We start from the raw sequence: 10,980 nt of genomic DNA on the forward strand, positions 1-10,980 counted from the left end.
AAACGAGAAAAACGCGAGGAGGAGCTGGCTAGAAACTCTTTTGTATCAATTCCAAACTGTCGCAACGAGATCGAGCTCCGTATGGGTTTTCTCTTTCTTTCTTTTTAACAGCTCATGCTTGCTTCTTTTGCAGACAAGGAATGAGACGAATGAGTTAAGGATTGAATCAATTTACATATAATTTTACATTCATATTAAAGATATTTTTTTTTATATGGGCATCTGGAATATTTCGTAGCAAGTTCCTCAAAGAATTTGAAATACCTTCTCCTTCTTTTTCTTTCTCAATTATTACTGTGCGAAATTCGAGCAGCACCATTGATAATTTCGTTATTAATTAAATATCGAACGTTATATGCTACCGAAGAACTACAGTGAATCGACTGTGGAAGAAAAAACTTGTAGGATTAGACAAAAGATCAACGAGAGATCAAACTGAATGCGTTCATTCGGATGTGATTCCTGCACCCGCTCTCTTCCTTACATTTCATTTGAATTGCTCTACATAAGATATAATAAATATTCATGAAACAGTGAAACAGTCGATAAGGAGAAAAAATGGAGAAGAAAGAATGAGATGAACAACAAAATCGACAGAGTACTTTGTTGATAAGAAATCGCGAATCCGATTTTTCTTTCTCTCTTTATAATAGCGCCGCCATCTGATGCGTCGTGATCACGGTAGCAAGAAGAATGATGTTTGCGGTGTCGAAAACTTGTCTACAAGATCGCCGAAGAAACTTACTGCGACAAACAAAAATCTAGAATTTAATTTTGTTGCCGAACAATGACGATAATACAAGCATGAACATTTACCATCCTCAAGAAATTATAAGCAATAGATTCGACGAAGCTAGGAAATTTTAAATGTGACAGACTTAATTATCAATTGATTGCGCCGATTGTAGAGAAAAATTCAAAATCATTGATAGTCGCGCGGATTAATTAGCCGCAGCTCGTTTTCTTATTGAATTGCGATTTAAAACGCCGCGAGCGATATTTTACGACTGCTTGCTAGTTTCGAAAACGTAATTTGTGTCGCTAGAAAGCTGGACGTATTGCTTCTCTCCTCGCAGAAGTTGTAACGAGGGACCCGTCTTTCTTCTTCTTCCTTTTCTACCTCCCATCTCCATCTACCGTCTGGATTCACCTTCTTCTCCTTATTCTTCTCAGCAACCTTCTCGTCTGTCAGCGTTGGCCTTCGTGTTGGTGGAAGCGCTCCGGATTCGCGACAGAGGGTTCGTTAATGAGCAAATATAGGGTGTCCATTAAGTTAGCGACAATCGATGCATTGTACAATTCCTCTGTAAATCCCACGGTATTTACCGTGGGACTCGTTCGAATTTTCGATTAGCGAGAAACAATATGCCATTAGGCGAGAAGAAATATTATTATTTAAATATATTCCTCTCCATTTTTCGAATAATCTAATATATATTCTACTACACATCTTTATATTTAATAATTTCAATTATAGAAAGTTCAAAGTTTTAAACAAAACGTTCATTAAATCGCATATTCATCTACTTTTCCATTAATTGTATATGTCGAAATGACATTCAAAAGATTTATACGTAAATGGTTTGCTGCGATATAACAAGATGTCATTATTGTTGCGCTACAGATGTCAATCGAGAATCCCGTGAAATAAAATTGTTTCAGACTGTTTCCTGGGAGATTCGCTGTCGTGATGGCGATTGCGAAACGTGCCGAGTTTTGAGAGACGACCACGGCAATGGCCGAGGTTCTTTTTAAAGCAGAAAAGAACTCTCTTTGACTTTCTACCCGCCGATACGACTGGCGGCGCATTCAATTCGCTAACGAGCGGCCGTGATTAGCCGGCCACTGTCCAAGGGTTGGCCTATCCCTCACCATTCACCCTCTCATTACTCGCGAGCCCCGGTAATTTCACGGGACAGTCGGTCTAAATTAGCCGGCCGGTTTATACGCCGGGACGTTCAAGGCATTCCTAGTGAACCTGAAAAGCCGTCAACTCCGGAGCCGCACGCCGAGCGATCCGATATGGCCCGATTTCTTTGTCGATCGGTCGTATTATAGCGCGGGAAGATTTGCTGCAGTTGGAACCAATCGCGTTTAATGCCACAATCTTTACATACTCATCGTGAAACTGGCTTAAGACTGCACGGCGACGCGGTGCTAAATTGCATTTACAACGTCAGTGCAAATATATCGAATCCTTGCTAACTAGAAGATAAATTACTAAATAAAATAAATGTTTGTGACAAAATACAATAGAATTATATTATTGTATATCATATAACAATAATTACATGAAAAATAAATATATTTACACAAAATCCTGTTTTTTTTAATGTACAATTAGAAACATTGCAATTTTACTATGTAACATCAGCTGTAGTATTTATTTCGATGTAAAAGAGATATCAATCAATTGACCAAAAGAAATCAATCAATAACAAATCAATTGCTTCACAAAGAGCTACCTTTGAAAAAATCGTTTACTAGCCATAGCCACAGTTTCGGCGAATTGTAACGAACGTAAGCAACGCTTGCTCTGGAATTAGCCTTGGATTTTTAAGCCCGAGGCGAAAACGGGGGAGAAGATAGAGGAAACGACAAACGGAAAACGAAAGGAAAAAAACGAGCAAAGAGGAAAGTGTTCAGTAGATTGCTTCTGATAGATAATAAAGAGGGCATTTCTCCAAGGGATTGCTGTAGCACGATGGTAACGGCGCCATCGGCCGTGTCTGTCCGCTGACAGATATTATAAGTAATTTCGCTTAGGAGGAGGAAAGGAAGAAAGCGAGAGCAAAGGTACGAAGGTGCGGCGAAACATTGCTCGGGATTATGAGCGTGCAGCATGACACCCGTAGCTTCGTAACTTTGTCCTCATCTATACCGTCGCGTTTGATCCCTTTTATTTCCGCCGAGAAACGTGAGTCACGTGAGACTTCGCTTATATCTTCGCGTAACAGATAAGAATGGATCGATGGACGTTACTTAATGCAAGCAGTATGCAATCCGACTATCATCAAAATATTACGTTCTTAGAAACAAACGAAGATTTGGAGATTGATTTCAGTTACAAAAATATTTGGAATTTATTAATTGTGAAATATAAATTATCACGATCGATCGAATCTCTGAACTTCACAAAAAATTACAATCCTTAAAACTCTTAATCCTCTTCCAGTCTCTATTTTCGAACACATTACGATTATACGTTATTACATCCTGACGATAGGATGTGTCATCGTTAACAGGCTGGGAGTGAGTTTTAACAAAGCCAGAGTCGGATCTGCGTCAGAAGGGATGAAAACTGGCTGGGGGGGGGGGAAGTGCTCGGATAGCTGGTGAGCACTGATAACGCGTTCCTGCCGGTTGTTATGTCTCTCGAGAATCCCCGTTTTTGCCGGAAAAGGCGGGATAACTAGGCGGAAAGGTGGGAGCAGTTTAATTAAAAGAAACCTCCTCGAGGGCGCGAGATCACAAGAACTCCGGTTACGATAGGGGTGTGAGCACTCTTTATGACGTAGCTGCGCCATCGACGAGAGCCTGTATACATCTGCGCCCGTGAGATAGACCTAAAAGCGTCGTATTATTAAGCAATAGAAAATTCTCGCGTGTCCTGTTTCCTTGATCAAACGCAGTTTTAAATCATCCTGATCCTTGAGATTTTTTATAAGCTATCCAACTTTTATTTATTTATAAATTTTTTTTATAAATTATAATATAAGCTATCAAACTTTTATTTATATATTTTACTTATAAATTGTCTATTGATATGTATGACTTTTATCAATTAACTATTTCATTTATAAATTATTAAATTATTTCATCTAATATATCGAAATACTTCTAATTACAAATACGTAGAAACGTAGAAGAAACAGACTAATCCTCTAAATTGCAGAAGTATCACGATTCATGTTACTGCATCCCTACGTGAGCACTGTTCATGCTGGAATAAATTAACGTCGACGAAACTTGCATTGAAGAAACGCAATAACTAAAATGTTTCGCGTTTATCCAAGAAATTATCGATAAAATGCAAAAACGTCAACAGATTAAGAGCTAATAAGCGAGCAACGAACGTCGGCATCCTGCGCCCGGCACGAAGAAATTGCTACTTCTTCTCAATGCTCGCAAATCATTTCTAAATCGAGAAAGTTACCGGGCGTAAGTTCGAGATATATTTTTACAGTCCTGTGCGCACACAGCTAGTTAGACACACAGATACACGTATGTATACACCGTACCAATATATACCCGCGCAAAACCGCGCTCGTCATGTGTCTCGAATAAACGGCGGGCTCTCGCACGCTTCGAGATGAAACTACGGGGAAAGATTGCAAAACTCCTGCGGAACTCTCGTGAACATAATTTTTGTATTGTTTGCTGCGGGGGTCGGTTATTATGGATTCCGCAAGAAGCGTAGGACGGTATGTGCCGAAGTATAACTGAAATTACGACCGAATATCACGGAAGAAGATTTCCACGTTCGTCGGTTCGTCTCTCGAACTCGAACTGAAGTTTGCTATTAAATTTATTATGCGACGTAAAAGCGTGATTTTAAGTTTGGATGCGTTTAGAATATCAGCTATAAAAGATTAATAGACTATTTTTATAAATTTACGAGGGCATTGAATATATAATTTAAATTTATGATAGATTAGAATACGTCAAATATACGCTAGTTACACGCTATTAGTGCGATAATTACGCATTGTATGGTAATATAATCTAATATTTTGTGTAAACGAGAGAAATTAGTGTATAATAGCGATGGAGTTACTAATGGGCGAATTGTCATCGCGTGTCACAATATTATGGCGATCATTTTCGAGCGCAAATGGTACCCTAAACGCGCATATTGTGCGGCTTATTAAGTAAATGAGCCTTAAAATACGCGATAAAAATCACCCCAGTGTAACATCTACCTCGGCGGCATTAGCATAAAGGGTTAGTCGGTGCGCCCCTTATGCATTATAATGAGTTTCACGCGCGTTAGCTCGGGTAACAGGTAGGCCGACAGGTGATTCTTCCGCGTAACGTAATAATGGATCTGATATACCCGAGCAAGTTCCTATCCCTGCGAAGGGTTGTAAGCGCACCCTACGAAATATGAATGCGTAATTTCCGTTTCGCTACAATGATTAGATATGCGCACTGCATACAGTTATTGATTCGTAATTGCTGAAATTACCCTCGAGTACTTTACTCCGTGAGATTGGAATCTACTTTATTTAGAAGTGCCTTGCGAAAAAAAACTTCACGTTGGCGACTGGTTACGATCTGTTTCGCGCGTGCATTTTGCGGTTTTGAGATTTTCCCGATTTTTCCCCTCGGTATCTCCAACGTCCGACGATTGTACTGGATTACCTATTGCTAACAACTGCACTTAATCGTTCGGAATAACGATGATTATGGCAAACCTGACGGAAAAGTCATACAAGAATCATTCGTTATTGTGTGTGCATGGTTCTACGTAAAAGCCACTTAGTTACGCTTCGACTTACATAACGAATTGAAGCAGTCTTCGGCAAGTTAAAGATATGTACCTATATTTAAGCAGTAAAATAATTATCAAAAGGATTATTATGCGGGAAGAACGGTTTTGCTGAAGTATCTAAAAATTTAGCTAGATATACAGGTCTAAAAATAATTTTGTTGCTAATGATTAAACGAACTTACCTGTAAGTGAAGTTCTATCATAATTGTATGAAGCGCCTCTTCCGAAAGATAATACGTAGTAGTCCCTACTCTATGCCGAGGCGCCACAGTCTTTACAGCTAAAACAAAACGTTTTTCCCCCTCCTAGGGGACTTCTCTCGTGTTCGCGCCCAATGCGTCATTTTTTTCAAAGTTCAGCCGTAGCCCTAAAAGTTACGGGATCCGAAATTGTCGGATATGGGTATAGGGAGGGACCCATCTTTCGGAAGAGGCGCTTCATACAATTATGATAGAACTTCACTTACAGGTAAGTTCGTTTAATCATTAAATTGTATTTCGCGCCTCTTCCTCAAGATAATACGTAGATGTTGAAAGTTGGCTACGGTTGTGAAATTATAAAATATATATGTTTGTTACAGATAATAAGGAATATCAAACAGTTTTATTTAACTTTTTCTTACTTATCTAATATCGCTTGCCCAAATACTCTTAAGTCCTGAACGATGGGTCTATCATAGAATTTTGTGAAAGTGGCTGATCTTTCTGTCCAACCCGCTGATTTTCTTATTACATCAATGTTAATACCTTTGCGTTTCGCCGCGGACGTAGACGCATGTCTAGTACTATGCGCTGAGAAAATATCTGTGTCTATGCCACTTTCCTGTAAAACATCTTTTACCCATCGGCTAAGCGTCTGGGTTGATGCTTTCTTAAACGGTTTTTTAAATGAAATAAATAAACTCGTTATATCTTTTCTAAGCTCTTTTGTCCTTTTGAGATAACATTGTAGGGTATTAACTGGGCAAATGTTCAAATTTTCCTTGTAACAAGGCAAAGTTAACACCGGTTGATATTTTCCGGGTTTAGAGGTTTTTATTCTCTCCGGAATCTTAATTTCTATCAAGTTTTCTTTGGTAACTATATTTCTTACATCAATTGATGACAAAGTTTGAATTCTTTGCCCAGTTACTAACGCTAATAACGATACTAATTTTTTACTTAACTTATCTAAGGCTAAGTCCTCGTTTCGTAAGTCTCTGAAATAATCAAGAACTAAACTTGGATCCCACGTAGAATCATATTTAGGCTTCGGAGGTCTTAATTTTGACAATCCTTTGAAAAATCTTTTAATAATCTCATTTTGTCCTACTTCTGAGCCCAAGATAAGAGAAATAGCAGATCGCATGCCGTTAAGGGATCCGTAAGATGCCCCGTTGTCAAATTCTATAGTTAAAAACTTAACGATGTCTGCTACTTCAGCATCGTAAAAGGATAAACTCTTATCTTTACAAAATATCCACCATTTTTTCAATGCGCAGTTATATTGCTTAAAGGTAGATTCGCTTAAGGAAGCCATAGTAATTGTTATGGATTCCTTTGGAACGCCTCTTAACAGGAAGGCTTCCCTGATAACTTCCCGGCCACCAGGGTAAGAGACTTCCAAAGCGGATGTGGCTCCCTATCGGGTGAAAGTAAGGTATTACTATCGGCCTTAAATGTCAAAACCTCCGATTCCAGCATTGAAAGGAACAAGGGAAACCACGGCTGTGCTGGCCATTGTGGTACCACAACTATACCTTCTGCTCCTTCCGATCTAATTTTCTGTAAGACTCTAGTAACCAGTATAAATGGTGGAAAAGCATAAAAGAAGGATTTATTCCAGTTTATAGTAAAAGCATCGATCGCTATTGAACCTGGATCCCTTGTCCAGGACACATAATCTTTACATTTTGCGTTAATTCTAGTAGCAAACAAGTCTATGTCCGGATAACCAAATTTACTAGTGATTTTCCGAAAAGCTACATCCGATAATTCGAATTCCGTTTCTTTATCCAATCTTCTGGATTCAAAATCTGCTTCAGTGTTATTCTTTGAAGCAATATATGATGCGAAAATGAACAATTCGCGTTCTTCACACCATTTCCAAATGGTTTTCGCAAGATCACTGAGTTTTTTGAATCTTATACTACCCATACGATTTATATAAGAAATCGCTGTAGTGTTGTCGATTCTTAACAGAATATTGCAATTTTGAAGATCTTTGGCGAAACATTTGAGTCCAAAGAAGGCTGATAAAAGCTCTAAGTAATTAATGTGGTGTAGCCTTTCGGATTCACTCCAGAGACCATGAGCTCTATTGTTGTTGCACGAAACTCCCCAACCCGTGAGGGAAGCGTCTGAAAAGATAACCAAACTGAATTCACGACTAGAAATTGACGAGACTCTGTGTAAAATATTTGATTCCCACCAAGAGAAATCATCTTGTAAAGTTTGACTCAATTGCATATTCACATCATAATTGCCATTTGACTTTAAAAGAGCTAAGTATTTTTCCCTTTCGAGATTTTTGATATGTGCCCAACTGTATTGGATGGCTGGACAACACGATACCAAGGATCCTATCAACTGAGCAAAATCTCTAATTTTGCATTTTTTCAATTTTTTAAAAATGTTGATCTGATCACGAACCTTGTATCTCTTTTCTAGTGGCAATTCTAACGTCATTTTTTGTGAATTTAGAATAAAACCAAGAAATTTACGGGCTTGTGCTGGAATTTTACGACTCTTATTTTCGTTAATAATAAAACCTAGACTTTTTAACACATTTAGAGATTCCTCTATGTTCTTTAAACAATCCGAATACGTGTTTCCAAACAGTAACAGATCATCTAGATAAACAACCGATAAAAATCCTAAGTTTCTCAGATAAGCTACTACTGGCTTCATGATTTTCGTAAAAATATATGGAGCCGTGTTGAGGCCAAAGGGTAAGCAATTAAATTCATAGAGATTGCCATCAAACAAAAATCTTAAATATTTTTTATAATTTTTGTCAATTGGGATCATATAATACGCATCTTTAAGATCCAATTTACCCATAAAACAATTGCGACTTATTAATTTACAAGCTACTTTATAATCCTCCATTTTAAAATGGTCTATTTCAATAAATTCATTTAATTTTTTAAGATTAAGAATCAATCTACTTGAACCATCTGGCTTTGGAATTAAAAAGATACCCGATACAAATTGCCCTTTCTGTGGATGGCACCTACTAATAACTCCTTTGGAAATTAACTGATCTATGTGTTCCTTAACCTGAATTTTTTCTTTTAGTGACCATGAAGGTTCTCTAGGGATTGTATTTTGAAATACTAATTCCGCAAAGGGAATTTTATAACCCTTTATCCAATCTAAAACTCTGGAATCGGAAGTTAAGTCTTTCCACTTATTCAGGTAATTTTTTAACCTGCCAGCTAATCTACTTACATCCCTTAAAGCTAAGCTTTTTTCTGTTGTGCTGGGGTTTGTGATTGGGGATTGTGGTCTCCCGTGTTCTGAGTCCCCCAGTTCTTCTTGTTGGACTGATTTTGATTGTAAAATTTGTTCCGGAACCCGCCCGACGTCCTGGGCTTGAAAGGCTGACGACGAGGCGGAGTCTTGAAGTTTTTTGGCTTCTTAGAGATTTTAGGTTTTGCTTTCAGGTCCTTTCCCGATCGTTCGATTGTCTTTGCCGCCTTAAGACGCTCATCCAATTTTTGGCCAAAAAGCCATTCATCAGCTGTTGATGATTCCAATACTTCCTTCTGTGAGCTATTAATCGTAGCAAGAATTAGACTTCTGCGAGTCAGGGTTTCATCTCTCTGCAGATCTGCCAACAACCGTGCTGCTTCACTGAGCTTTTTAATTAAGGCAATTTGCGCTGGTGGCAATATCGGAGTTCCTTTATCCGCCTTGCTATTGTTGATAACATCAACTATGGAGCTACCCATCAAGGCGAGACAAGCAGTAATTTTCTTTTGTTTATCGACGATTCGATCATCTCGTTTTCTTGACGGTTCCGCTATAGAAACCTTAACCTCTTCATTTAGTTTAGGAGGATCAATCAAGACGCAATTTTTTGGTGGTGCATGTTCCTTGATTAGCTTTTCTCTTTCCTCCTTTGGAAGACCTTTCTTCAAAATGTCTTCCAGCCGAACAGCGATACTTTTAGGAATAGCTGGGGCCAGCACTCTGTCTTCTGCAACTCGTTTGCCGATTACACCCAAAATTTCCTCATCCAGGTCTTCAATAATGAGTTCATTCTCTTGCCCAGAAGCCTCAGTTTTTTGGGCATTTAAAGAAGATGAATCTCCTCCTGGTTTTACTGTCGGTTGATGTTCAATAGAAGTCTCTGCCGGTGCTGTGAAAGTACCAACGGGCGGATCATGAGAATGATTCGAGGTCGATGCGACCTCGCCGCCCAACGCAACTTCTATTGTATCCACAGTGAGCCCCTCGTCAATCGAGGGCGATCGTTGATCATCATCCGACGGGATAAATGGAGAATCGGGTGGAGTTCGTGAAGGGCTTTGTGACAGATTCCTCCTGTCTCTGCCACTGGATGATTTTCGCCGTTTATGATCACCATCCTCTAATCTCGAATCACGGTCTCCTAATAAATCACATTTCTTTTAGGACCGTTTTATATATGTGTACAACACACATTCACATAAATATATATATATATATAAATATATATATAAATATATGTATATACATGTATATACGTATATACATATTAAACACATACATGCATTACTTGGAGATCCCGTCTCAAGTAAGACCGCTTGTCTTAAAGCGTACACACTGAGGTTCATTACGCCATTCATCATAAAATGAAATCGCCACTAACTTAGAGTCTGCGGCCTGTCAATAGGTTAGGGCCTATGACACGATAGTGTGTATTCAATATGTATTTAACGGTTTATACACCGCGGTACATTGTGCCTCTCGTCCTGAGACAAAGCTCGCCATTAGGTTAGTGCCTGTGGCTCGTCAATAGGTTAGAGCCTATGACGTGACGAGTGTGTAGCCAATACGTGTATTATCTATACGTCAGGAGACTCAGTCTCCGCAAACGATAAAATCGTTTGCCTTGCGGCGTACACGAGGCATTCGTCGTATGTTAAAACTTGCCACCAGGTTAGAGCCTGTGACTCGTTCATAGGTTAGAGCCTATGACGCGACGAATGTGTACCAAGAGATATGCATAAAAACATTATCGTCCGACCACTCCTTACGAGGCGGAATAGAAAAGATGGCAATCGAGTTTTCGATTAACCTAACTTGATACTTACGTGCCCGTCTCTTCCGTATTCGATCCTCAAGCTTTTTAAGATCTCTCGACAGGCGTTTCACCTTTTTAGTCATCCTATTTTCCTTGGATTCATCGTCCGAATCTGATCTCCTGTATTTCCTTTTTCCCATTTTACTAATGGCGATGTGACTATCTCGGCACAAGAATAAAGAATGACGCATTGGGCGCGAACACGAGAGAAGTCC

General features: G+C 39.0%; 2 protein-coding genes across 2 annotated transcripts; both read right to left on the reverse strand.

Annotated features, from left to right (window-relative positions):
- Positions 1 to 6,046: 6,046 nt before the first annotated feature.
- LOC139820680 (uncharacterized) lies at positions 6,047 to 10,974 on the reverse strand. The gene is made up of 3 exons (XM_071791111.1): positions 10,776 to 10,974; positions 8,926 to 10,090; positions 6,047 to 7,114 (listed from the first exon to the last, which is right to left on the reverse strand). The coding sequence occupies exons 1-2, from the start codon at positions 10,954 to 10,956 to the stop codon at positions 8,937 to 8,939; spliced, it is 1,335 nt and encodes a 444-aa protein (XP_071647212.1). The 5' UTR covers positions 10,957 to 10,974; the 3' UTR covers positions 6,047 to 7,114; positions 8,926 to 8,936.
- On the reverse strand, positions 7,045 to 8,382 carry LOC139820261 (uncharacterized). Its single transcript, XM_071790401.1, has one exon. It carries the CDS (start codon positions 8,380 to 8,382, stop codon positions 7,045 to 7,047), a length of 1,338 nt encoding a protein of 445 aa, XP_071646502.1.
- Positions 10,975 to 10,980: the final 6 nt, after the last annotated feature.

The sequence above is a fragment of the Temnothorax longispinosus genome, chromosome 10, assembly GCF_030848805.1.
Source record: "Temnothorax longispinosus isolate EJ_2023e chromosome 10, Tlon_JGU_v1, whole genome shotgun sequence".
NCBI classification, from domain to species: domain Eukaryota; kingdom Metazoa; phylum Arthropoda; class Insecta; order Hymenoptera; family Formicidae; genus Temnothorax; species Temnothorax longispinosus.

Bases quoted from the DNA above. Each gene is read 5' to 3' on its own strand.
- LOC139820261 (XM_071790401.1), bottom strand. From the start codon at position 8,382: ATGAAGCCAGTAGTAGCTTATCTGAGAAACTTAGGATTTTTATCGGTT.
- LOC139820680 (XM_071791111.1), bottom strand. From the start codon at position 10,956: ATGCGTCATTCTTTATTCTTGTGCCGAGATAGTCACATCGCCATTAGT. The intron at 10,091-10,775 runs GTAAGTATCAAG...GTGATTTATTAG, and splicing joins AATACGGAAGAGACGGGCAC to GAGACCGTGATTCGAGATTA.